Source organism: Hypomesus transpacificus, unplaced genomic scaffold, assembly GCF_021917145.1.
Source record: "Hypomesus transpacificus isolate Combined female unplaced genomic scaffold, fHypTra1 scaffold_84, whole genome shotgun sequence".
Lineage (NCBI taxonomy): Eukaryota > Metazoa > Chordata > Actinopteri > Osmeriformes > Osmeridae > Hypomesus > Hypomesus transpacificus.
This window is the reverse complement of record NW_025814038.1, coordinates 420,313-445,142: the sequence shown is the minus strand read 5'-3', so window position 1 is coordinate 445,142 and position 24,830 is coordinate 420,313. Positions and strand designations below refer to the sequence as shown.

Genomic DNA, 24,830 nt, shown 5'->3' with positions numbered 1-24,830 from the left:
ACTTGTTTACTTTTAAAACAGACTAAGTCAGAGTTTGATGCCCTTAAGCAGGCTTGCAGCCTACCATCTCTTTACCCTCCAGGGCGGCGTGCATGCGAGCCAGCTCCGCCCTCTGATCCATCAGCTCCCTGTTTAGCCTGTCTGTCTCATGCTGCTGCTGCTCTGCCTGATCAGGACCAGAGAACAGACGTCACCCTGGAGGACAGACATCACTCTGGAGAACAGACATTACTCTGGAGAACAGACATCACTCTGGAGAACAGACATCACTCTGGAGAACAGATATCACTCTGGAGAACAGACATCACTCTGGAGAACAGACGTCACTCTGGAGAACAGACATCACTCTGGAGAACAGACATCACTCTGGAGAACAGACGTCCCTCTAGAGAACAGTACAGACTACCAGGAAGACTATAGTAGTGTTTCTCTGTCAGGGGAGGACGTTGTCCTACCCTCATTCTGTTCTCCTGAAGGAGGTGTTCCACCTGGCTGCTCAGCTGGTCTTTGGCCCTGATCAGGTCATCCTGGCTCTGGTGGGTGTTGGCCAGTAGTCTCACTGTGTCTGCATTCTACAGATGTACGGAAGGGAGAGGATGGAAGCGAAACACAGTTGTGATGTTCTAGTGTTCTGGTGTTCTGATGTTCTGGTGTTCTGGTGTTCTACTGTTCTGGTGTTCTGGGTTCTGGTGTTCTACTGTTCTGGTGTTCTGGGTTCTGGTGTTCTACTGTTCTAGTGTTCTGGTGTTCTGGTGTTCTGGTGTTCTAGTGTTCTGGTGTTCTGGTGTTCTGGTGTTCTAGTGTTCTGGTGTTCTAGTGTTCTAGTGTTCTGGTGTTCTGGTGTTCTGGTGTTCTAGTGTTCTGGTGTTCTGGTGTTCTAGTGTTCTGGTGTTCTAGTGTTCTAGTGTTCTGGTGTTCTGGTGTCTGGTCCCGGTACCTTCTTCAGCAGCTCTGCGTGGCCGGTGACCAGCTCAGCGTGTCTCTCTTTCAGCTGACAGAAGCGGATCTCTGCTGCCTGGGCCCTGCCTGTGAGAGAGGAGAGGGGTCATGGAGCCACGGAGATGTCTGTGTCTCTACGTGTGTGTGTGATGGTGTGTGTGTGATGGTGTGTGTGTGATGGTGTGTGTGTGTGATGGTGTGTGTGTGTGATGGTGTGTGTGTGTGATGGTGTGTGTGTGTGATGGTGTGTGTGTGTGATGGTGTGTGTGTGTGATGGTGTGTGTGTGTGATGGTGTGTGTGTGTGATGGTGTGTGTGTCTACGCACCGTCCGCCTCCTTGTACCCGACCTGCGCCCCGGCGTTGGTGGCGTTGGTGCTGCGGAGGGCCTGCACCTCCATGCGCAGGTGCTCGTTGTCCACCAGAGCCATCTGCTTGTGGGTCCTCTGCTCCTCAAGCTCCGCCTCCAGGGAGTTCACCTGGGACTTCAGGTGGCTCACACACCTGTGGGCCTGGGGGAGAGGGGGGAGAGAGGGGGGGGAGAGGGGGGGGGGGGGTCGTATCACGCTCCGAAGACACAGACCCACCAAGCTAGTCATGTGATGGCACGCACGTAAGTGCTTAGACTTGCACGCACATCGCACGCGCACGTAGTCACACACACACTGACCTCTGTTTTGATGAGCTGCAGCTCTGGTTTGATGGCTTGTAGTTCCTTCCTCATAGATTCCACCTCTGTCTCCCTACCCAGAAGAAGAAGAAGAGGAAGAAGAAGAAGAAGAAGCAGAAGAAGAAGAAGCAGAAGAAGAAGAAGAAGAAGGGGGAGATGTCAGACTCACTCTGCAGAGTTCGCGCGAGACCGATACACGGCACCTCCAGAGAAAACGCTGTATCTTCACAGAAACACTGTTTATTCATAGATAGTATTTCTGAAAACATAGTCTATCTTCATAGAATGACTGAATATTCGTAGTAGGAAGTCTCTCCTGCTGTTAGAAAGCTAGCTGTACTTCGTTCAGAGGGCGGCTACAGGAGAGGATCTTTACCTTGGTTCAGTCTCCGAGTCTGGAGCTCCCATCTGACTGAGAAGGTAGTACTGTAAGGACACAAACACAAACAGACACACTGTAGAGGATGACAGCTCCTTCATCGTTAGGATTCAACAGGAGTGGGATGAGGGAACAGGTGAGTGTAGAGGATGATGCACTGGAGGAGGGGATCCCTCAAGGAATTGCTCCTCCCAAGGTTTCCTCCATTTTTTCCTCTGAGAGTTTTCCTGGGAGTTTCTCCTTGAGGGTTTCGATTGGTTGAGGGGCAGTTCTGTCTGCGTTTGTGATGCCCTCTATGACAACGTGTGTCAAAAGGCCATACAAATAAAAGTCCTTCTCAGAGGTCAGGTGATCTCCGGTCGTACCTGAGTCTGTGGCACTTCCCTGTAGTCTGGCAGTGGCTCCGCCTCCTCATCCTCAGGTGGCTCCTGATTGGGCACGACCACCACAGCCTTGACATATTCGGCCAGCGCAGAGGCGCGGAGGAAGTTGGGAGGAGCCTGTGGGGGTTCAGCGCACAAACACAAGAATGTACCCAGCGCTGTGAGGACGAGGAACACAACACTGACCAATATCAACGCAGGCTGAGGGAACTGATACTCACGTCTGGAAGATCAGGAATCTGGATGACTTTTTTGAAGAACTCCATTTCTCTGGCTCGGTCGAAGAACCTGGTGAGGCTGAGAGACGAGAGAAGGATGAGTCAGCTGATGTCTTCATACCTGCAGTCGGCTGTGTGTGCCTCTGATACTCCACGGCTTTGTGAGGAGGAAGAACCATTGCTTGGTGACGGTGTACCTGTTGAATAGATCCCGGAAACGCTCTCGGTGTCCCAGTAACGAGTCTGGACTCACTCCTACGTGACAGAACGTTTCATATGGTCAGACACTGTGATTTAACCACAGCTGTCTGTGTGTGTGTGTGTGTGTGTGTGTGCGTGTGTGTGTGTGTGTGTGTCACTCACGGCTGTGCAGTTTGAACATCAGTTTGACGGTGAAGTGGTAGAGGAAGCTGCAGTCCAGTATGAGAGGGATGAGGGGCGCCAGACGGCACTGCCCAGCGGGAGTGGTGGACTTGGCCCCGTTAGCATCCAGCTGGCGCCATACTGTGGGGGTCACATGGATCCAGACACACAGGAGCAAACACACACACACATACACACAGGAGCAAACAGACACACACAGGAGCAAACACACACACACACACGGTCACAAGACATCACTCACCTAACTGACTCTGAAAGAAGCTTTTGTCGAGGGGGGAGAGACAGAGACAATAGTCAACTAGCAAACCTGTTTCGGACATCTTGAGGCCGGAATCCAAGTAATCAAGCAGTTCCTGGGTCATGTCGAACCTGAGGTGGAAGGATAAGATGGGGAGAATGTAAACATGCGATATTCTTTCAGGTGGATGTGTTACAGGGAAAGTATGTTCGACTGAAGTTTAAAGAAATTTACACTTTGTTGACGTCATTTCCTGCCTCTCTCTCCACTGTGTCATCACTGGCTTCCAGGTTACCTGGGATTGTTTTGTGCTGCAGGAAAGGAGAATGTATGAATAGACTGCAAGTTCATATTCTGAAGAGACTCTCAACTAAAAACAATATTAGTATCTCACCTTTGCATGGAAATCCATTTTATTACACAGGAATTTAGCAGACAAGGCCACAATGTGTCCATATCGATCATGTAGGTTTCCCTGAAGAAGAAAATACAAATTATTACAGTGACCTTTCAGTACTTCATTTCGGCAGAATCCGTCCTCGAGGTCGCTGTTACTTGAAATATTTTGTGGGATTTGTGTTTGGGCGGACAAGAATTTGCAACACAACGGAGACCTACTCCAACATGGAAGTTCTCCACGTAGAATAGATGCCAGACCCAGAACTCACCCAGAGAACACCCATATCTTTCACATTCCGGCTGTATCTGTGGGAATCCCTCACTGACTGTGGAGCAAACACAAGACACAAGATTCATCAGTACACGACAGACAGTCAGGAACGATTCGAATGTTGCTGCAATACAATTGACATTTTCATTCGTTCCCGCCAGACGTTTTCACCCCCAAGCGCCACGCAAACGCGGCTTGACGACCACCCGTTTCCAGGAAGTGTTGTTGCTTACGTTGGGGTGTCCGTCGCGAAGGAGCTTGTGGACCATGAAGCAGAACTTCCAGCTGACGATGGCGTTGCTGGAGAGGGGAACGTTGAGCATGTAGGACCAGAAGGTCGAGGCCCCGGCCTCCTTGTGGGTCCCCATGATGATGTCAGCACGGTCGTCAAGGAAACGTTCAGACTAAACACCAGTGTCACACCCCTAAGCGGACCATTAAGCTAAACGACTGTGGCAGGTCATTGTTCTTCGCTCTGTCACATTATGGGTGTGTTTGAAATATGTTTCTATGTAGCAGACAAGAATTGTGTTTTCAAGCTTGAAGTGTTGCTGGTGAAAGATATACAATGAGGTCCATGTTATTTCACGTCCAATCATACTTACTGATGGAACACATTTATTTTTTTATGAGACCCAGTATTTGTGGCCCTCATTGTCCTCAGTGTGTTGCTTTGAGTAAAGGATACTGCGTACATATTTCTCCTTGGGCGGGGATTCGCTGGAGGTGATGGTTTTGCTGATGCTGTGGAGCTTTTAGCAGGGAAGGAGCAATGAAGGTGAAGACAGTCGAGGAAAATGAAGCGTGGAGAAATAAATAGCAGCCTAATTACTAACATCTCACATTTAAAACATTCTCAAAATGACTTAATATTGTTTAAGGACGATGTAATGTAACTATAGCTTACAAACAGATGGCTAATTAATGTTTCATGTTATGATGAAGACGATGTTGTTTTTCTTTCTCAGACTTAAGGTATGAGGAAACTCCCACTGCTAAGAATACAAAGTCAATCTCAATCACTGCACAACATCTATCTCAACTACATAGACCTGCCTTGAAAATAATTAACTAGCCTATTATATAACTATAATTTAAACTAAACAGCGGTCTTAATATTTCAGGTTATTAGAATACATAATAGACTCATTCCGAAAAAATCAAACTCAACCACATAAAAAAGTTACAGAGGAACCTTTGCGGTATGAAACAAATATATTTTTACCTGTTCTTTGCGAAACTGTTCTTTCTCCGCAGCTATAACCTTTTCGGTCTTATTTTCAGTTTTATTTTTATTTTTACTAGAACTCATCTTGTTGCTGTAATCCACTCACTTCAGATGAACAAGTAGGTTGTGTTCAAGGCAGGCTGTACCTGTATGACATCACGTCGAGAAGAACGACGTCAGTCTACACATTCTTCCTTTATCGTTGATGGGTAGTGGATGACTGATGCGTGAGTTTCGTTTTTTAACGCTTTTTTACGTGATTGAAGCGTATAGGTTTGCTTTGCGAACAATTGCGCAAATGTGCATCAGCGTTCAAAACTTTTGACACTATTTCGTTTGCCGTGGGCTACAATGACGAGGATTCACAAGTTCGGTATTGAAAACCAGATTCAATCGTTGAGTAAAAATACGGATAGGGTGTTCTTTTGGTTATAGATTGGATTGGAAAAGATTAAAATGAAACATGTTATGAAGAACGTGGTTTAATTTCTATTTTAATAGAAAAACATTTGACATTTTTCTCTTTTAAAAATACTTAATATAAACATTAATGACACAAAATAATATGCTCATGCTGACAGAGTACAGTTCAAGTCTCATTTAAATCCAGTTTCTATACCCAAGTTAGGTGTCCCCTGTGTAAGTCACCCATCAGGTTTAGTGAAACTGGAATGTTAAGTAAGCCCTGCTCAGTAGCCCTGTCCGACTGGTTAGACATATTGGCGAGAGACGGAAAAGAAAACAACCTCTAAAATAGTTTTGGATCAAGTTTTGGAATGACCATCTTTGTTCCTCAGAAACATTTGGCAGTAAATAAACCTTTGTATTATACAGTAAATAACTTTCAGACACCACATATGCTTGATAATACTTCGATATACTAAAATATTACAAAGTTAAAACACTTTCAATGTGTAAAAACATGTTTTTATAACTTATTTTTAAAGATATAAAAGTCCTTCTTTGGTTCCCTGAGATACAATTGTAGTCATTCATTGGCTCGGCAGGAGTGAGTCTCTGGTTCTGATTGGCTTGGAGGAGGCTTCACCTCTGACCCCTGGTCCCTCCCTCCTGGCTTCCTGCTAGCCCACAATGCTCCTGGGTTGCGTTGAGGTGCTGAGCGGCCCTGGGCGGAGTTCCACTCTCCTAGTATCAAAACAAAAGACATGTTATGTCTTTACGCACTCAAAGAGATGACTGGAGTACATCCCATTTGTCAGTGCCAACACACACAACATAGACAGGAGAAAGAGGAGGGAGAGAAAGAGAGGGATAGAGAGAGGGATAGAGAGAGAGGGATAGAGAGAGAGAGGAGAGAGGGACAGTAGAATAAGAAAGGAGAGAGTGGAGTGGATTCTTAAGAGACACTATAGCCATTAACAAGCGTGAACCTTGTGTGCCTGCGAGGCCGGGTGATAGGGGGAGTTCTGGCTCGCGTGATGGGAGGAGTCACTGGAGCCGCTCAGCTGACCGGCGGCGAACCCGAGGACAGCATCACAGTTGTGGGAGGGGCTAGTGGTCTGCAGGGCGGAGCGTTCCAGGCTGGACACCATCTCCCTTGACTCGGCCAGCAGACGCTGCAGCCGATTGGTGGAGCAGCAAGTGCCATCCTGACAGGAACAGGAAGAAGAACCTCACACCAGTATCCTGTCTCCGGGCCTGCGTAACCATGGTAACCTCCATACAGCAAACCTCACGTAAAGTTTCCACGTAACTTAATCAAAATGGGAATTGGAATTGGTTTCTGTTTGTTGTAATGGAGAAGAGAGGAGTCAAAGTGAACCCGTCATGGACACGAATCAAAACATCTGACAGACTCTGACTCATGGAATGTGGTAACCAGTTTAATGAAAACAAAGACTCTTCTCTTACAGCTGGGAGGGTTTTCTGGTTGCCGTTGACAGCAGCTCTCTGATTGGTGGTTGCTGGAGAGCCAATCACTGGACCAAGATTCCTCCTAGTCCACGATGAGGGGGAGAGGTCGTCCAGGAAGTTGCAGGTGAGGTCCCCCTGGCTGAGAGAGAGAGAGACAGACTTGAGGTCATGCTGTACCCTATAGAAGTCCATTCACACCCCTGTGGCCCTGCCTCTGTTGCCAATTGAACGACTATGTTCACTAGATTTAGCGACTTTTCGCCTTCCTTAGCGACAAAACATATATCATGTTATCTAGCGACTTTACAGTAAGATGCTAGCAACTTCTGGTAAGATTTTAGTTTTTGGTGAGATTTCTACCCTACCAGGAGTCCTGCTAGACCAGGGGACCGAGGTCCAGCAGGTGGAAGGAGGAGTCCTCTGTATCTTCTCCTCCGTTAAAGAAACCTATGAGATCCATCTCTGCCTCCGCCTTCGAGGCAGCCTCTGCCCCACTGTCGGTGGGGTCTGCCTCTTTTCTGCCTCCAGCCCCTCCACAGCTAGGCTCCGCCCGACCCTGGGGCTCAGTCCGCCCTGCCAGGGAGGTTGTGGTCAAGGCCAGGGAGGTTGTGGTCGAGGCCAGGGCTTTTCCCTCCTGGTTCTTCATCCCTGTTCTACGGCGGCTGTCGTTTGAGATACGGCCGCCATCGCTCGTTCGTCTGCCAGTGAGACTCGGTGGACTTACGTTTCCGCCCTCGTCCCCGGTGACTCGGATATCTTCCACACAGTCGCTAAAGCTAACATGGCCTAGCGCACACCTCCTAGCAGATGGGGACGATCCAGCTATGCAGCTAGGGGTCACGGGGTCAGGGAGTTGTACTGGTCTCGAAGAAGCCATACTTGTAGTTCCTGATACTGAGGAGAAGCATTCTCTCAAGGCCTGGCCTGCAGGTTTCCTCCGCGAGCCACTTGTAGTTGCTGAGCTCCGAGTTTCCTCTTTCCTTTCCTTCTCTTGGTCTTCCAGACGACGACAGCTGGACCGGGTGTCGAACCCGGATCTGTAGTGACCTACGCTGCCTCCTGTTGGGTGGCTTAGAGTGCTCGCTTGGCCTACTGAGTGCCCCCACGGCGTCGATGGGTTCGTAGCGAGGTCACAAGTATCCATGGTGGCGTCAGTGAAGTCAGAGGTCGACCCAGAAGGGGTTTCGTCGCGGGGTTCTGGACTTTTGGCTCCTGGGAGAGGGAGGGTTTGGTGGCGTGGCTGGTGATCTGTGTTCCTGCTCAAGGTTTGTCTGAGTACGGTCAATCCTCTCTCTGTCCCCTGACTGGCCTCAGTCTCCAACACTGCCCTACCGCTACAGCCGTGGAGACACAACACCAGTGTCTCAGAGCAGGACTTACAGGAAACAGAAAAATCTCTCTTTCTTTCTTTCTTTCTACCTCCCTCTCTCGCCTTCTTTCATTCTCACTCTCTCACACACACACACATAAACACAGCAGCTCACCTTCCATCATGTTGTTTCAAGGCCTGACGCGCGCTCTCTAGGTTCAGCTGCAGAAGCTGCAGGTCATTCTGTTGATTCTCACACAACTGGATCACACACGCAAACACACACCCACACAATTGTTGCATTGTTATGTAAATGTCAGGCCCATGTTCACACCCAAACTGCACAACAGCTGATTCACTGATTAGACACATGGAGGAGAGAATTCCAAAAGTCCCACAGACATGCTGCAGAACCAGAATGGCAGCATTGAACCCCACCCAGAGCATTCTGGGTAAACAGTGACAGGGACGTTGTATTTAATTGAGTCAGTAGTGTCACTGGTGTGTGGTATTCCACAGTTGATACAACCCTAGTTTGGGGTAATTGTCTGACGACTTAAATGAACAAGTTAGGAATATCGGAGGGTTCCAAAGTTTGTTGGACAGAGCCACTTATTCTCTTTCAATCCAGGTGACAGGAAACAGTTGACAACAAACACCTTACAGGAAACAGGTGACAGGAAACAGCTGACAGGAAACAGGTGACAGGAAACAGGTGACAGGAAACAGGTGACAGGAAACAGGTGACAGGAAACAGCTGACACGAAACAGGTGACAGGAAACAGCTGACAGGAAACAGCTGACAGGAAACAGGTGACAAACCTGACGCAGGCAGTGGAGCTCTGAATCAGTGCGCTCCTGTTTGGAGCGAGCCAATCCCAGCAGCTCATCCTTCCAGTCCTCTCCCTCACCTGAGAGGAGCAGGTCAAAGTGTTAGAGGCACACACACCATCGCGTGTGTGTGTGTGTTTGTGTGCGTGTGTGCGTGTGTGTGTGTGTTTGAATTTCACTAGACGGGGTGTTTGGATACTAGTGAACAGTATAACATTGTGGATATCATCCAGTCTTGCTTTGATCCTGTCATTACCTGACAAGGTCAGTTCCCTGCGTAGGAGCTGGCCCTCCTGTTTCAGGCGGATGAGTTCCTCTCTCTGGGCACTGCCCTCCCTCACCTGCTCCTGAAGCTCCTCTGCATGAACACAACACACCTGCTCAGCTCGGAACACCGACGCGAACGGGAACAAACCACGTGTCCCTGTGGGGGTCACGGTGCACCTTGCCAGCGTGTGTTCCAGGGCCTTACATTTTACCTTACATTTAGTTATTTAGCAGACGCTCTTATCCAGAGCGACTTACAGTAAGTACAGGGACATTCCCGCGGAGGCAAGTAGGGTGAAGTGCCTTGCCCAAGGACACAACATAATTTTCTCCCGGACAGGAATCGGACCGGCAACCTTCTGATTAATAGTTCAATTCCCTAACCGCTCAGCCATCTGACCTTTGAGGCGTGTGCTGGCGTGCCTGGCCTCCCTGTAGCGTCTCTTGTTCTCCTCCGCCTCCCTCAGCAGACGGCTCTCTCTGAAGCCGCTCTCCTTCAGAGACGTTTCCAGATCCTTCCGACGCCCCGACAGATCCACGATGTGATTGGTGGCTTCTGTCACGTCCTTATCCTGATTGGATGAGAGGATCTCGTGATTCACATTCTTCACACAAGTGTACGTATCCTTAAAAAACCCACAGTAATACCATCCATGACACGATGTGCAACTTGGGTGCGATAACCGGTGTAAGAAATACGAGTATAAAAAGTGTCAAATCAAACCAGATTGCATCCAGGTGTACCTTGAGCCTGAGCATGGCGCTGAGCTCCTCCTCCCTCACCTGCAGAGCGCCCACCTGTGCAGACAGCGACATCACAGTGGAGTTCAAGCTCTTGATCCTCTCCTGCAGGGGGCGACAAAAACAACACAGATCCTGACTACCCAGCCAATGCAAAATACGCTTTAACCCAGTGGCTCTCAACCCTGGTCCTCATGAATGGCCCTGTCCTGTATGTTTTTATATATATACAGTACCAGTCAAAAGTTTGGACAAATGTGTATATATATATATCACTTTTTTATGTGTGTCACTTTATGGCTTTGAGTCTCTACCTCCAGGTGGTGATACTGTTGGCTGGATTGCTGCTGTTTCTTCCCCATCTCGTGCAGCTGTTGCTGGGTGGAGTTCAGCTCCCGGCGGCCCTCCTTCTCCCTCGCCTCCACGACGTGAGCATGCTTAGTCACGGCCCTGATCACCTCGTTACGCTTCTGCAGCTCATCTGAAACACAAGGGAGCGAGTGCACGGCACGGTTTACACAAGCAGCAGGGCCCACGAAACACCAACACACACTCCAGGCCAGGGTTCTCCAACCCTGGTCCTCGAGAGCCACTGTCCTTCATGTTTTAGATGTTTCCCTGCTCCAGCACACCTGATTCAAATGAACAGGGAGGAAGGGAAGGAGGGAAGGGAAGGAGGGAAGGGAAGGAGGGAAGGAGGGAAGGGAAGGAGGGAAGGGAAGGAGGGAAGGAGGGAAGGGAAGGGAAGGAGGGAAGGGAAGGAGGGAAGGGAAGGAGGGAAGGAGGGAAGGGAAGGAGGGAAAGGAAGGAGGGAAGGGAAGGAGGGAAGGGAAGGAGGGAAGGGAAGGAGGGAAGGGAAGGAGGGAAGGAGCAGGGAAACATCTGAAACACGCAGGACAGCGACCCTCGAGGACCAGGATTGGAGAACCCCTGCTCTAGGCCGTTTGTTTGCGAGTTGCGCTCTTCGCTGCCTGCCGTCTCTCACCCTCCAGCCGAGCGTTCCTCTGCTCCAGGGTGAGGACTCTGTGGCGGTCCTGTTCCCAGGACAGAAGCTGCTTGCGGTGGGCAGCAGCCATGGTGTTGAGCTCCTGGTCGCGGTCTTTAAGCTCTGCTATGAGAAGCTGAAGCTCTCTGCGCTGCTTCAGGATGGTGGCACTCTCCATCTCACTCAAGGTCTTAGATAGAAACACATATCAGCTGCTACTGGAGAATCAATGAAACACACACCAAGGAATGTCGTAGAATATGTCAGTCGAAGAATATGCCCCCCCCCACACAAGTTACAAACGACTGTTCTTGAGTCAGATGGGGATATTTAATAAAGAAAGGAAGAAAGGAAAGATGATTACCTTCTATCAACCACTCAGTACGGTGAAACATGATATCGTCATGACATTACGATGACGATACAATGTGGATGCAAACATTTCGATTAGGTAAAAAATGTCTTTGGTACAAAAGAAGTACAAGAATCATTCTATTTACATGATGAACATATTGTGATGCAATAAAGGCACTGCTGTAAAACTTGCACCACAAGGTCGGTGAAGGGTTGTGGCCGACCTACTTGTGCTGGGATTGCCGAACACATTTTAAAAACAGGTGTAAACAGGGCCAACAAGAGCTTTAGAAACTGTCATTGGATAAGCCTCTGTTCTTCAGTCAGTGATAATAAAACCAGGCTCTTAGAATGAGGGGGTTTATAGTTGAAAGTGTTAAGGTCACAGCCCTCTTATGTTATCTCCACAGGTTGCACACAAAACAGGAACTAGTTTCTAAGATTCTGAGGTCTGCCTAAACTAGGAGAGAAACGCTCTCATGTCCTCACCTGGTTGTTTTGTGGGATGAGGTGACGTGTTCTTGACGACGGGGCTGGGGAACTTCTGGTCAACCTTCTTGTCATGTCCTGTATCTCACTCTGAAATGAGATGATGGGTTAATGGATGGCTATCGTAAGAAGTCCTTTGCTGTTCAAAGCCACGGACACAATAACGTTACTTCACTATGCTTTTATCAGTGTAAGTCAACAGCGTTTTGGTCGTACCGTTTTGACAGGAGTGCTGTGCCAGTGATCAAATTGGGTAACTGAAATGCATATAAAAATCATGTTAAGTTATTTTAATTCAGTAATGGCAAACTGACGGGTCTATTTCACTTTGCCCATCTTTACTGTGAGTTGTGGGGAATGACCGTATGTTACCGGTGGGCAAGTCAATGCTCTGCGATGATGAGTTACCATGGCTTCCATTTGGATTGAGTGTTCCTCTATCCATCTCATTTCATTCAAGTCATGTCGTCTATGGATTTGAGTTACATTTGAGACGAGCCTGTAATATTGCTTGACCAGCTGGGTAGCTCATTTATAAAGAACTTTTTAAATACCTAGTAATTACAGCAAATGCCAAGCTAGCAAGCTAGCCAAGCAAATGAGTTAGACCAAATACCGATAGGCTAGCTAAGAAACGACTGTTGTCCAGGCAGTTAAATAGTTACTGCTGCATCTAATTGTCTTAAAATAATTTAAAAGTCACCAGAATGACCCCAGAAGTTGTTATAAACACTTATATACAACCTGATGGACTACAATCACTTTAGTCTTGGTTTAAAATTGTACACAGCTAGCTGACATTAGGTTCGTTCGTTTGGAATGATGAAGTCTACAAACGGCGAAGAACGCGAGATCGCGGACCCGCTTCCATGATGCCTAAACTGTGCTAGCAAATAGACGCACCGCGGGACGATCTCAGTATACCAAAACACAAAGAATATGTGTCATAGGTGCGGAGTAGTGCCTTTTGTGAAACGTTGACATGAATAGACAATAACAATAAATATTTCACAGCGTTAACACTTTTATGGACAATACAACTTTTATTATTTGACAAAACGAAATCCACATTTGGAAAATACACGTAAATAATGGTTTTATGAATAAATTCCCAGTGCAGGCAACCAACTAGACAGCTATTGTTTCTTGGATAGGACCGAAGGTGGTTCTCTTTGACAGGACCCCAAGCCAAATCAGGCTGAAGCAGAGGAGGTGTGCTCAAGCTGTCCTAACTTAGCCTTATTTCATTTGAGCCATTAACTACAAGTTCAGCTAATAATGCGTACGGCTTTGTTAAACCGTCAACAAAACTAAGGTCGTTTTAAGGGGTATGTAACATTAGCAAATTACGTTGTCTTCATTCACTTGGAGACAGTGACAGCTTGCTGTGTGTGTTGATAGCTATTTCAGCAAACTCGTACCAGCCAATAGCCAGATAGCTTCTGGTGCTAACCACAGCTGCTAGCTAGCCTACGGCATTGGCGTTATTAGCGAGAGCTAGCCACCTTACTTTGCTACCTAGTTAATGAATCAATTCAAGCCTGACTTTTCTTGTATATGAACTGTGGTATTGGTAGACTAAACACATAGGTATTTTAACATATCGGCTAGCTATACCTAGTTATACTTGACAGGTTAGACAGCAATGTGACTCTCAATATTTGGGATCTGAAATGCTGCACTTACATTTTCTTGCATCATTCCGTGAGAACATGTTTATTCTTCCTAATGCCCCCTTAATTGACAACTTGTATCGTTAATGTTTCTCGTACTGGCATTACTTGATGTTTGAATGATTTTGTACCACACAGTTAGACTAGGTACATTGACATCCATGGTCCACCCCAAAAAATAGACTGACCTCACTGCGTAGCAATGAAGTCTTGAGATATTTTAGATTTTGAAAACGTTGGTGTTCATTACATTATTGTGAGATGGTCATTTTCTTGTATTGGAGTAGGTGCCACTGGGTTTAAATGTGTCTATTGATTATATTTATCAATCCAAATCCTCAAACCTATTAGAATGAGTCACCTATTCCCACTGCTTCTGCACAGTTTTCATTAAGAGAACGTCATGAAATTACTAACGGGTAACATTTTCTCCCAGATAATCTACGATGGCTACTACTGAAAATACAGATTCAGGTTTGGCAGATCACAAAGCGGATCATCATGGGTGTGCTGACTCTGACGCTAAGTACCCCTTCAAAGTCCTCTACTGTGGAGGTAAGTGGTGATGTTCACTCAGTCTCTGTCCTAACTACTCAACAGTGATGATTGACTACCAAATTATGCTGGAAGATATCATACAGCATGTGGACGTAACATGTTTAATTTGCATTCAGCCAAGCTTGAAGTGTGATATGTTTCTCTTTCGTCTGCAGTGTGCTCCTTGCCAACAGAGGTATGCAACTCATTTACATCATCACTCGATTAAAATTCTTCTGTAAGTGGGATTATCAATGTCCTGACGTTACGCGTGATGTTCCTGTTTTGACAGTATTGTGAGTATATGCCTGAGCCAGCCAAATGCAGACAGTGGCTGGAGAAGAATTTCCCAGATGTGTTCGCCCGGATGAGCGTTGGTGAGTTACATTTATCAGTCTCTCATCCTGAATAAGCGCTAGCAGGATTGCCGTGGGTCTTACATTTGAAATAATTGTAGATGTAATAAGTCTGGCGAACAACCCACTTGGAAACGTCTCAGCGAGACCACTGTGGTTTGTCTGAGGCGCTGCGGGGGTGAATAAGCTCGTACTAAATACCCCATCCTCTTCACTCCTACTGGTCCGGCAGGAAACGCTCCCAAGCCAGATCCAGGAAGTGGAGAGTCTCCCCCTGTAGGCGAGGAGGAGGAGAAGAAGAAACAGAAGAGAGGTGGGTTCAAGTTTATATTTTTTATTTTAAATCCCCTTAGTAGTAGTTAGACGTTGTACCTTTAGTATAGTTAGACCACATATTTAAGATTCCTATGGGTTGAATGTATGCACATTCCTGCCAAAGTAAATTCCTTGTCTGTGCAAACTTTCATGGCGATTAAAACTCTTTCTGATTTTGATTTTCTGACGCTAAAGTCAAATCCGGCACATTAGTCTCCTAGTGATCTGAGGCCGCTAAAAGCTAATTCAACTTGGAAAAAACTCACTGTTGCACTTGGTTTGTTGCTGCGCAAAATAAAACACCGCCCCTGACTCTTGTCATAATTAATATGCATGACATGGTTTTATTATCCTCCAGGTGGTAGAGGTCAGATTAAACAGAAGAAGAAGACTGTCCCCCAGAAGGTGACGATAGCGAAAATCCCACGAGCTAAAAAGAAATATGTCACACGGGTGTGTGGCCTGGCTACCTTTGGTACGTACATCATCATGTCTTTGTTTTACATTACTTTTAGTCATTTAGCAGACGCTCTTATCCAGAGCCACTTACAGTAAGTACAGGGACATTCCCCCCTAGGCAAGTAAGGTGAAGTGCCTTGCCCAAGGACACAACGTCACGGCCGGGAATCGAACTGGCAACATTCTGATTAATAGCCCAATCCCTTAACCGCTCAGCCATCTGACTTTAATTCAACATAGTTTTAATTCAAGTTTAAGCTAGATATGTCACGTGAAACAAATGTTTACCTTTTTGTTTTGTTTTATGTATGTGTATCCTGTAGACATTGACCTTAAAGAGGCTCAGAGATTCTTTGCCCAAAAGTTCTCCTGTGGTGCCTCAGTGACAGCAGAGGATGAAATCATCATTCAGGGAGATTTTACAGACGACATCATCGATGTCATTCAAGAGAAATGGCCTGAGGTGTGTCATGCGTCAAGTCAACATACATCTGATGTCATCATTCTCCACACGTAGCCTTGATTTTAAAAACCCATACATGCATTTAAGAAGAAAAAAAACGGTGTTAAATGATTTTGTAGGTGGATGACGAAAGCATTGATGACCTGGGAGAAGTCAAGAAGTAAAGACCCAATGTGCACTTTGACCGAACCGGGTGCAAAATGTAACACCAACTTGGCCAAATGTACACATTAACATTAAAAGAAGTTGTTTTATATCTATTTTATTTACTGTATAGAAACTGGTCTTGGCCACTCCTTTGGCATTCTCAGTTCTTGATAGCTGCTTTCTCTCTTGGTTGCCAAAGGTCTGGTATGATGTGAATTCCTATCAAACGCATTTCACTCAAGCAAGCTGTAGTATGGTAATAAATTTCGGTCTCATTCACCTGTTCACTCATAAGACCCGGTCTGGTTCTTCTTGTCTTCCGTTTTGTCTCTGTGCTGTGACGCATGCTTGTTCCAACATTCACCATAATATCTCAAACTCTCGAATATCGATAAGTGCTGCTTTGAGATGTGTGGATCTTGCATGCAGAAGTAAGCCAGTCGATTTATTTTCAATTGGGTTCAATTCTGGCTCGGATCTCAATTAGGTTAGTTAGTTGTTTTTGGGGAACCTTGTATCCCCATGAGATCTTTATCCCCAAACATAATAGTTTTATAATGAGGCTTTGATCCTCAGAGATGTACTGTATAAACTTAGTCCCATATCCCGATAGGCCAAAACCTTTTCCTAAGAGATAACACACACAAATTACCTGTGGACCACAACATTTGAATAATGTTGGCTATGGAACATCGTTTCCATGAGTGCAAACAAGAAAACCTCATAAAATCCAGCGGTCAGGGTTTCTGAAAGACCATATCGATGCTGACACTCTTAAGAGCAGGACTGTGACCTTCATCTTACATTTCTAGAAATGGCAAACATCACCACGGGAGAATGTTGTGCTTTTGAAGCTCCTATCCTCAACACTGCTCTCCCTCCGATCCTCATTCTGGAGTTCATCTTCGGACTGTTGGGGAATTTTGTGGCCTTATGGATGTTTACCTTCCACATGGACACCTGGAAGCCAAACTCGGTGTACCTGGCCCACCTTGCTGTAGCAGACTCCATCGTCCTTTTCTGCCTTCCTTTCAGAGCCGACTACTACAGACGAGGAAAGCACTGGATCTACGGGGACATCCCATGTCGCATATTGCTTTTTCTGCTGGCTGCAAACCGGGCGGCTGGCATCTTTTTCCTCACAGCTGTGGCAGTCGACCGCTTCTTTAAAATCGTCCACCCGTTGAACGTGATTAACCGTATGGGCCTGACCTATGCTCTCTGGGTGTCATTTGGTCTGTGGTGCCTGATTGTTGCTGCAACTGGTTATCTGTTATCTAGCCCGCATTTCTTCTACCGCGACAACCGGACACAGTGCGAAAGCTTCAACATCTGTATGGGGTTCAGTCCCTTGTCTACCTGGCACAATACCTTTTACGTCATCCAGTTCTTTCTGCCTACTGCTATTGTCACGTTCTGTACAGTTTCAATTACATGGCAGCTCAAGAACAAGACAGTGGACAAAAAAGGGAAAATCAAAAGGGCGGTTCAGTTTGTTTTGGCTGTGGCGCTTGTTTTCATCGTTTGTTTCTTTCCCAGCACCGTCTCGCGCATTGCTGTGTGGATTCTCAAGCTATGGTATACTGACTGCAAGTACTTCAAAGAGGCCAACCTGGCATTCTACACCTCTGTGTGTTTTACGTACTTCAACAGTGTCCTCAACCCCATTGTGTACTATTTTTCCAGTCCTTCATTTAGTGGAACTTTCCACAAACTTCTGAATAAATTGATGGGTAAAAAAGAGGATGAAGAGCAGGCGGCCAATGGTGGCTCCACACATGTGTCATGACAAATATAATGTGTCCTTTATGTCGAAGAAGATGTGCTCAGATCTAAGGTACTAGATCTCAACATGATTGTCCGTCCATTCAAGATAGATGTATCAAATAAACTTAAAGTACTCTGTCAACAATTGTGTATTCTCAATATCTCGTGTATGACAATGTAGCATATTAACTACAAATTAATATATATTGTACGTTGTATTCATATATCTAGAGATGGCAAAAGTACACACATCCTTCACGCAAGTTGAAGTACAGATAGCCTACTCATTAAAAAAAATTGTTAAAGTTCTGACTACATTTTTTCACGCAAGTTAAATTAAATAAGTGTGGGCTCTGATACACACAGGCTACTTAAGTAATAAGTATCCATTACAACTACTGTTTTAGTGTGTAACTGGATCTCACATTAGGCTATGTTAATACAAAAATACACTATGGACGCATCTTGACAAAGCCGTCTTATCATTTAACCAATTAAGGAATTTTTGTTATCAACAATTGCATTTTGAAATTGCCAAAAAAGTTTCTGAAGGTTGAAAAATCTAATTGTAAGTAAAGTTTCTAATCTAAAGGTTGAAAATACATTTTTCAAAATACGTTTTTCAAAACGTAAAGGTCGAAAAATAAAATTTTTGTATATCAATAATTCGAAGTGTTGATATCAAAAATTCGAATTGTTGATATGCAAAATGGTAAAAAAATAAATACAATTCTACCTTTTTTTCTAAGTGTTTTTGGAAAAAAAAAAAACGTCATAGGTAGGCTTAATCAAATTCGTGTAACCTACATTATAACACTTCCACTCTTTGTTGATATCTTCGCTTACCACACTGAACGGTCGAAGAGAGAAAAGTTTTTTAAAGAATGCTTAACACACAAAGGTTTGTTTATGTTCTCCTTGGAATAGCCTAGTTGTAGAAACGTAACGACCAACGAAAGGAGGTACATCAATATTGATGTGATACACCATGTGAACTTTACGAAAATCAATGCTATTAGTACTGTATAGTAACCTTTCACTTGGGTTTAGTAATATAAGCCGATTCTTGTGGTTTCCAATTTAGCAAAAATCTGGAACAATTAGTCTATGACTACTATTCTTGTAGTATGAGCCAGGTTCAACCAACAAAAATTACTGGGGGACCAGGGGGAGATCGTTTTGGATAAGTTGACTGTACTGGAGTTAATAGAATAAAAAAGACCGGACGAGTCGGCTAGTAAATCAGAAATGCAGTACCACCTACATACACCGGGGCCGTTGCCTCATGCCGAGGGGTGGAGATCTGGTCTACGATGATGGGAAGGGCTGTTCGAAGAGAAAACTAACGGGACAGGCTTGGGCGTACTATACCTTTACTGCTCTTACAAAACAAACCGCAATATTCGCCTACAGTGCAGGTAAGTAACATATAGATGGCTTGTTTCTGCATATTACCCACTTGTCACTGTCTCTTCGTCACATATTGCTAATATGGGGCTAACACAAATGTAGCTAGCTCTACCTCGCTTGGCACGACCAGCTAAATTCCGACAGGGAGTGTACGCAGAAACCTTGGTAGATTCAGACTATTCTCTGGAATAAAACATATTTCAAGAAATCTTTGCATGTTGATAAATAAACGTCATTCAATATATCCAAATATTGATTTCTAAAACGTACGCTACACGTACACAAATGCTGGTTAGTGTTGAATGTGTGACTTTAACGCAGAATGTGTGCGTAATGCTATTAATGTGAGCTAAACTATCACACTATCTACTGTTCAAATCCAGTAAATAGACTGAGCCAGATTTTTGTAGCAACCAGGTGGAAGGTGCTGTCTGTGATAACAAGTGACTGAGAAGGTTAATCACTGAATATATAGATATTTTGTAAACAAATATAGTAATCTACTTCTGTCAACAACTGCAGTCAACATTCATTTAAAGTATAATGATTTAAATGACCACCGTTGCGTTTGCTGTGAGTTTGTCTACTAAAACATTGGAATAATCTTCGACAGTGTATGGCATTGCATGCTCGCTCGCTTTGTTTTGGTCTACCAGGTGACAGCCCTAGGCGGGGGAGGAGCGCGTTTAGGTCTTGCAATGGAAATTGGGGTGTTAACAAACACTTGGATTGGATAAAGCCGTTTTCAGCGGGTATCCCCTGGGTGCAGTGAGATTACAGCGAGATCCTCATTTTAATAAACTGGGACTGTTGTTTAACTCCAATACTTTCCCTTTTAATGCTAAAGACATTATCATTACAACATCTGTTTCTAAGATGACCAATAACGGTGTATTCATTTCATATTTATAATCAATACTAAGGGAGATGGAAGGCATGTTAAAGCATTTTGTATGAACTGGGTAAGTACTTAAGTGGTGGTCCACAGGCCTAGTCTAGCTAGTAGTTTTCCTTTATAGAGAGGTATACAGTTAAGGGGTATAGTTTGACACATATAAACATCTATTCTCACACTTTTCTTCCAGTCTTGGTGGGGCATCAAGGTGGGTGGTGGGGAAGGCCTATAGCCCCCCCAGCCTGATCAGGCTCAGCCCTCACACACCTCCTCCAACTCCTCCACCAGAACCGACGAGTGACCATGAGCACGGGCAAGCCCAGCGGACTCAAGCCCCCAAGCAAGATAGGCCGTCCAGCGGGGGCGCCCACCAAGACCTCCCCCTCCTCTGGTGAGCTGTTCACGGGCTGGAGACTGGGTCCTTCTCCCTCTTCTACATTGTTGACGGGTCATGGCTTAGCATACTCAAATGTAGCTGTTCAAATTTGAGTGAGTCAAGCTGTAGCCTGTAGGCTAGGGCATTTACATTTAGTAATTTAGCAGACGCTCTTATCCAGAGCAACTTACAGTAAGTACATGGAACATTCCCCCCCGAGGCAAGTAGGGTGAAGTGCCCTTGCCCAAGGACACAACGCCATTTTGGCACGGCCAGGAATCAAACCAGCAACCTTCTGATTAATAGCCCGCTTCTCTAACCGCTCAGCCATCTGACCCCCCCATTGCCCCGACCCCCCCCCCCGAGCTGTTCACGGACTGGAGCCTGTGTCTCTCTCCCGCTTCTACATTGTTTACGGGTCATGGCTTAGATTAAGGCTTAGAATAATCAAATATAGCTGTTCAAATTTGAGTGAGTCAAGCTGCAGCCTGTAGGCGAGGGCATGGCATGTAGACTATCACAAGGGTATTTTCATGTACAGTGCTGTAGTGTGATAAAGCACTGAAAGGAATCCTCAGAAGACAGCCTATGCACAACATACACAAGGAAGTGATTGATGAAGTTGATTCTGTTAAATTCATATTTTTTCTTCTCTCTCTTTGTTTTTCTAACGCAGCCACTCCTAAGCCACTCCCTCCTGAGAAGACCCCTAACAGTGTGACTTCCCCCATGCAAGATGGAGCAGGAGACTTCCAGCTGGGGGAGAGGGTCTGGGTCAACGGCAACAAGCCCGGCGTGGTGCAGTTTGTCGGGGGTACCCAGTTTGCCCCTGGCCAGTGGGCGGGCATCGTGCTGGACGAGGCCATAGGGAAGAACGACGGCTCGGTGGCGGGGGTGCGGTATTTCCAGTGTGAAGACGGGAGGGGGATCTTCACACGAGCCTCCAAGTTATCCAGGACCGTCCTTCCGGAGAAGGAGGCTAACGGAGGCCAAGGCAGCCCGGCTCCGGATGCTTCCGCCCTGGCCAACGCCGCTCCTGCAGCAGGGGCGGCCACCACTGGTAACAGTTATTCTGATTCGGGAATCATTTTAGCAAACGAAGTAGGACGTCGTTCAGGGTGTAGCTCGGTAGCTTGGTTAAATGTGCGTAGCATGTAGGCAGTAGCATGTAGGCTGAGGCCTTGCCGTAGCATGTAAGCTGAGACCTTACCGTAACATGTAGGCTGAGGCCTTACTGTAGCATGTAGCCTGAGGCCTTACCGTAACATGTAGGCTGAGGCCTTACCGTAGCATGTAGGCTGAGGCCTTACCGTAGCATGTAAGCTGAGGCCTTACCGTAGCATGTAGGCTGAGGCCTTACCGTAACATGTAGACTGAGGCCTTACTGTAGCATGTAGGCTGAGGCCTTACCGTAGCATGTAGGCTGAGGCCTTACCGTAGCATGTAGCCTGAGGCCTTACCGTAGCATGTAGCCTGAGGCCTTACCGTAGCATGTAGGCTGAGGCCTTACCGTAGCATGTAAGCTGAGGCCTTACCATAGCATGTAGGCTGAGGCCTTACCGTAGCATGTAGGCTGAGGCCTTACCGTAGCATGTAGCCTGAGGCCTTACCGTAGCATGTAGCCTGAGGCCTTACCGTAGCATGTAGGCTGAGACCTTACCATAGCATGTAGGCTGAGGCCTTACCGTAACATGTAGGCTGAGGCCTTACCGTAGCATGTAGGCTGAGGCCTTACCGTAGCATGTAGCCTGAGGCCTTACCGTAGCATGTAGGCTGAGGCCTTACCGTAGCATGTAAGCTGAGACCTTACCGTAGCATGTAGGCTGAGGCCTTACCATAGCGGCCTGGGTTTATATCTGACCTCTCTCTCTCTCCATTTCCTGTCACAATTCACATACAAAGTATCCGATAAGGCATGAAAACCGTCTAAAAACACATCTTAGAAGCGACCGTACGTACAGTGAACATGCTCTTGTTTTAGCCCAAAGTACGTCCAACGCCTCCAGCATGGCCGCCAAGGCTCCCCTGAACCGGACGCTGACCGCCAGTGAGTCCGTGTCCAACCTGTCTGAGACGGACTCTGCCAAGAAGGCCAGGAGAGGACTCCGTCTGGGAGACCGTGTGCTGGTGAACAGCCCTATATCCTATAAAGCACTATATATATTATATATATATTTCCTATAGTCCTATATATATTACTGTTATATTCCTGTTAGATATATTCCTGGACCCTTTACATGAATGTGTACTAAGTGTGTTTATGTCTCTCTCTCTCTTTCTCTCTCTCTCTGTCTCTGTCTCTGTCTCTGTCCTGTGGCCAGGTGGGGGGCACCAAGGCAGGGGTGGTGAAGTTTCTGGGGGAGACGGATTTTGCCAAGGGGGAGTGGTGTGGGGTGGAGCTGGATGAGCCCCTGGGCAAGAACGACGGCGCCGTGGCAGGAACCAGGTGAGAGGAGAGCACCGCCCGGCGAGGAGAGGGATGTCATGACACCTCCGCTGGCTGTGGTAGGAGAGAGCTTCCAGTGTTCTCACGTGGCCTCGCCCTCCCTCAGGTACTTCCAGTGTCTGCCCAGGTACGGCCTGTTCGCCCCCGTCCACAAGGTGACGCGGATCGGTTTCCCCTGCACCACGCCCACCAAGACCAAGTCCTCTCACAGGAGGTCCGCCATGAAGACCAGCCCCAGCGTCTCCTCCATCAGCTCCCTGAGCTCCGTCACCTCCTCCGTCAGCGGGAAGCCCAGCCGGGCCGGCCTGGTGGGACACACGCACACACACACACACGTTACACACAATACACACCCACACAGTACACGCACAGTACACAAACACAGTCACGTATCGATCTCAGAGCGGAACCTTCCCTGTCTCTCTCTGCGCTGCTCATACTTCTGACACCCTCCCCCTTTCCCCTCTCACCCACCCCAGCTGACAGAGACCTCTGCCCGCTACGCCCGTAAGATCTCGGGCACCACGGCGCTGCAGGAGGCGCTGAAGGAGAAGCAGCAGCACATCGAGCAGCTGCTGGCCGAGAGGGACCTGGAGCGCTGCGAGGTCGCCAAGGCAACCAGCCACGCCGGGGAGGTGCAGCAGGAGCTGGGGCTGCTGAGGAAGGGGCAGGAGCAGGTGGGAGGGGGGGGGGGGACAGAGGGGGGGGGGGGGGGGAGCCTGCTAGCTTGACCACCAAGATGTTTCTCAGCTTGCTTCGCGCTGGGCATCACCTGAAGGTTTTGACGTGTTTTTCTCCATCGATCTGTGTGTGTGTGTTTTGCGCGTGTGTGTCAGTACGCCTTGGAGATGGAGGCCAAGCTGGACCAGCTTCGCGTCCTGGTGGAGACGGCCGACAGGGACAAGGTGGAGCTGCTGAACCAGCTGGAGGAGGAGAAGAGGTGGGTGACCGGGAGGTGGAGACGCTCCTCTCTCTCCTCTCGGGTGTGCCGGCGTTCTGTCGGGTTCCTCTGGAGGAGAGAGCGAGCTGAGCCCTGTTCTCTCTCGGAACAGGAAAGTGGAGGACCTGCAGTTCAGCGTGGAGGAGGCTTGCATCACCAAGGGAGACCTGGAGGTAAAGATGGGACTCGTCTTTACGGATTCAAATAGAAACTGTCAACATTCCAGCTCTGGGTGTCCTCTACGACTCATCTTGTCTGTCAGGTGGTCGTTTTATCTAGAATATTCTGGTTCACCCCAGGGCCCCAAGTCTGGTTCAGAGTTGTGTTTGCTTAGGTCAGCACCTGGCAAATGTTGAGGCGTGTATACTGACAGCTTCAGTTTGGCTTTCTATGTCTTCAACTTTCTGTTGATATTAACGCCAATTCAGCTTGTTTCCCATCATCACTGACTTGCTTCTTTGATGACTTGTAAACTGAGCTGTTGACCTCTGTTACAAGACTCTTAGCTGGTTGTTAACACAGTGCTAGATGTCACCAGACAGACTACTGTGTTTGCTTGGTCTGATGAAAAAAATGCTTTGTCCAGCCGTTCATCAAGCTTTGCCGTGTTCCTGCCTAGTTTTTTTTACCATCTTTCAGTCATGTAGCTGTCACTTCCTCCTCTGTCATCACTTCCTCCTCTGTCATCACTTCCACCTCTGTCATCCTTCACAAGTCACCCTTTTCTTCCCCTCTCTCGTTTGATTCCATCCTGTAACTTGCTTTCTTTCGCTCTCATTTCTGATGTTTGACCCCCAGTCCTATTCGTCCTCATCCTCCAATTTGTCTTCTGTTCCCGAGCTCTCTTTCTTTCCTTTCTCACCATTTAAAAAATAATCTCCATCCCCTCTCTTGTGCAAGATGGGGAAGCCTCGAGGGGGAGGAGCCTGGGAGTAGAGAAAGAGGGGATGAATGGTGATGTCAGAGGTCGTAAGGCTGTCTGAAGCCTGCAGTGTTTCTGAGAGCTGGGAGTGACCTTCACCAACAGTCCACCACTCCTCAGAACACAGTACGCACCACAGATTAACAGAACCGTAATAAAACACAGA

At 47.0% G+C, this 24,830-nt stretch overlaps 5 protein-coding genes across 14 annotated transcripts in view; 3 read left to right on the top strand and 2 right to left on the bottom strand.

Annotated features, from left to right (window-relative positions):
• Nucleotides 1-5,291, bottom strand: part of LOC124466155 (huntingtin-interacting protein 1-related protein) — a 7,561-nt gene extending 2,270 nt beyond the window's left edge. The window contains exons 1-17 of the mRNA XM_047017858.1: nucleotides 5,105-5,291; nucleotides 4,568-4,631; nucleotides 4,113-4,255; nucleotides 3,878-3,934; nucleotides 3,604-3,684; nucleotides 3,444-3,520; nucleotides 3,279-3,340; nucleotides 2,951-3,091; nucleotides 2,785-2,842; nucleotides 2,591-2,666; nucleotides 2,352-2,486; nucleotides 1,984-2,033; nucleotides 1,608-1,680; nucleotides 1,266-1,449; nucleotides 938-1,026; nucleotides 456-572; nucleotides 65-166 (exon numbers count right to left, since the gene is read on the bottom strand). Of these exons, the coding sequence (XP_046873814.1) occupies nucleotides 65-166; nucleotides 456-572; nucleotides 938-1,026; nucleotides 1,266-1,449; nucleotides 1,608-1,680; nucleotides 1,984-2,033; nucleotides 2,352-2,486; nucleotides 2,591-2,666; nucleotides 2,785-2,842; nucleotides 2,951-3,091; nucleotides 3,279-3,340; nucleotides 3,444-3,520; nucleotides 3,604-3,684; nucleotides 3,878-3,934; nucleotides 4,113-4,255; nucleotides 4,568-4,631; nucleotides 5,105-5,191 (1,596 nt within the window). The 5' untranslated portion in view covers nucleotides 5,192-5,291. The remainder of the gene's footprint in view (nucleotides 1-64; nucleotides 167-455; nucleotides 573-937; nucleotides 1,027-1,265; nucleotides 1,450-1,607; nucleotides 1,681-1,983; nucleotides 2,034-2,351; nucleotides 2,487-2,590; nucleotides 2,667-2,784; nucleotides 2,843-2,950; nucleotides 3,092-3,278; nucleotides 3,341-3,443; nucleotides 3,521-3,603; nucleotides 3,685-3,877; nucleotides 3,935-4,112; nucleotides 4,256-4,567; nucleotides 4,632-5,104) is intronic.
• Nucleotides 5,292-5,572: 281 nt separating this feature from the next.
• Nucleotides 5,573-13,047, bottom strand: ccdc62 (coiled-coil domain containing 62). 4 transcript variants are annotated; one of them, XM_047017889.1, is made up of 13 exons: nucleotides 12,331-13,047; nucleotides 12,175-12,215; nucleotides 11,959-12,048; nucleotides 11,116-11,305; nucleotides 10,445-10,611; nucleotides 10,134-10,235; nucleotides 9,790-9,961; nucleotides 9,379-9,480; nucleotides 9,114-9,202; nucleotides 8,467-8,552; nucleotides 6,980-7,121; nucleotides 6,499-6,717; nucleotides 5,573-6,253 (listed from the first exon to the last, which is right to left on the bottom strand). In XM_047017889.1, the coding sequence occupies exons 1-13, from the start codon at nucleotides 12,401-12,403 to the stop codon at nucleotides 6,152-6,154; spliced, it is 1,575 nt and encodes a 524-aa protein (XP_046873845.1). In that variant the 5' UTR covers nucleotides 12,404-13,047; the 3' UTR covers nucleotides 5,573-6,151. The 4 variants fall into 4 exon arrangements, with proteins under 4 accessions (XP_046873845.1, XP_046873842.1, XP_046873843.1 ...); XM_047017886.1 differs by lacking the exons at nucleotides 5,573-6,253; nucleotides 6,499-6,717 and adding an exon at nucleotides 7,348-8,316 and having other exon boundaries at nucleotides 7,031-7,121; XM_047017887.1 differs by lacking the exons at nucleotides 5,573-6,253; nucleotides 6,499-6,717 and adding an exon at nucleotides 7,348-8,316 and having other exon boundaries at nucleotides 7,031-7,121; nucleotides 12,367-13,047.
• Nucleotides 10,536-16,193, top strand: denr (density-regulated protein). 4 transcript variants are annotated; one of them, XM_047017893.1, is made up of 8 exons: nucleotides 10,536-10,558; nucleotides 14,068-14,186; nucleotides 14,345-14,364; nucleotides 14,461-14,545; nucleotides 14,748-14,837; nucleotides 15,198-15,314; nucleotides 15,622-15,761; nucleotides 15,881-16,193. In XM_047017893.1, exons 2-8 carry the CDS (start codon nucleotides 14,078-14,080, stop codon nucleotides 15,923-15,925), a joined length of 606 nt encoding a protein of 201 aa, XP_046873849.1. In that variant the 5' UTR covers nucleotides 10,536-10,558; nucleotides 14,068-14,077; the 3' UTR covers nucleotides 15,926-16,193. The 4 variants fall into 4 exon arrangements, with proteins under 4 accessions (XP_046873849.1, XP_046873848.1, XP_046873850.1 ...); XM_047017892.1 differs by lacking the exon at nucleotides 10,536-10,558 and adding an exon at nucleotides 12,064-12,148; XM_047017894.1 differs by lacking the exon at nucleotides 10,536-10,558 and adding an exon at nucleotides 13,126-13,286 and having other exon boundaries at nucleotides 14,757-14,837.
• Nucleotides 16,194-16,289: 96 nt separating this feature from the next.
• Nucleotides 16,290-17,811, top strand: LOC124466174 (hydroxycarboxylic acid receptor 3-like). Its single transcript, XM_047017890.1, has one exon. The coding sequence runs from the start codon at nucleotides 16,723-16,725 to the stop codon at nucleotides 17,695-17,697; it is 975 nt and encodes a 324-aa protein (XP_046873846.1). The 5' UTR covers nucleotides 16,290-16,722; the 3' UTR covers nucleotides 17,698-17,811.
• Nucleotides 17,812-18,932: 1,121 nt separating this feature from the next.
• The window catches only part of clip1b (CAP-GLY domain containing linker protein 1b), a 24,525-nt gene continuing 18,627 nt past the window's right edge, over nucleotides 18,933-24,830 (top strand). For 2 of the 4 annotated variants that reach the window (XM_047017845.1, XM_047017842.1), the window contains exons 1-9: nucleotides 18,934-19,093; nucleotides 20,171-20,371; nucleotides 21,033-21,416; nucleotides 22,338-22,483; nucleotides 22,678-22,802; nucleotides 22,909-23,110; nucleotides 23,282-23,479; nucleotides 23,639-23,742; nucleotides 23,855-23,915. In XM_047017845.1, the coding sequence (XP_046873801.1) occupies nucleotides 20,284-20,371; nucleotides 21,033-21,416; nucleotides 22,338-22,483; nucleotides 22,678-22,802; nucleotides 22,909-23,110; nucleotides 23,282-23,479; nucleotides 23,639-23,742; nucleotides 23,855-23,915 (1,308 nt within the window). In that variant the 5' untranslated portion in view covers nucleotides 18,934-19,093; nucleotides 20,171-20,283. Of the gene's footprint in view, nucleotides 19,094-20,170; nucleotides 20,372-21,032; nucleotides 21,417-22,337; nucleotides 22,484-22,677; nucleotides 22,803-22,908; nucleotides 23,111-23,281; nucleotides 23,480-23,638; nucleotides 23,743-23,854; nucleotides 23,916-24,830 lie in introns of all 4 variants that reach the window. The other 2 variants (XM_047017844.1, XM_047017843.1) reach the window with 2 other exon arrangements.

What these genes read in the sequence shown, in the direction of transcription:
- denr (XM_047017893.1), top strand. Translation starts at nt 14,078, where the DNA reads ATGGCTACTACTGAAAATACAGATTCAGGTTTGGCAGATCACAAAGCG. An exon ending in GAAGAAGAAACAGAAGAGAG is followed by an intron (nt 14,838 to 15,197) that starts GTGGGTTCAAGT and finishes ATTATCCTCCAG; the next exon opens with GTGGTAGAGGTCAGATTAAA. An exon ending in TTCAAGAGAAATGGCCTGAG is followed by an intron (nt 15,762 to 15,880) that starts GTGTGTCATGCG and finishes ATGATTTTGTAG; the next exon opens with GTGGATGACGAAAGCATTGA.
- ccdc62 (XM_047017886.1), bottom strand. Translation starts at nt 12,403, where the DNA reads ATGGATAGAGGAACACTCAATCCAAATGGAAGCCATGGTAACTCATCA. An exon ending in CGCCAGCACACGCCTCAAAG is followed by an intron (nt 9,481 to 9,789) that starts GTCAGATGGCTG and finishes GTGTTCATGCAG; the next exon opens with AGGAGCTTCAGGAGCAGGTG. An exon ending in TTGAAACAACATGATGGAAG is followed by an intron (nt 8,317 to 8,466) that starts GTGAGCTGCTGT and finishes CCACGGCTGTAG; the next exon opens with CGGTAGGGCAGTGTTGGAGA.
- LOC124466174 (XM_047017890.1), top strand. Translation starts at nt 16,723, where the DNA reads ATGGCAAACATCACCACGGGAGAATGTTGTGCTTTTGAAGCTCCTATC.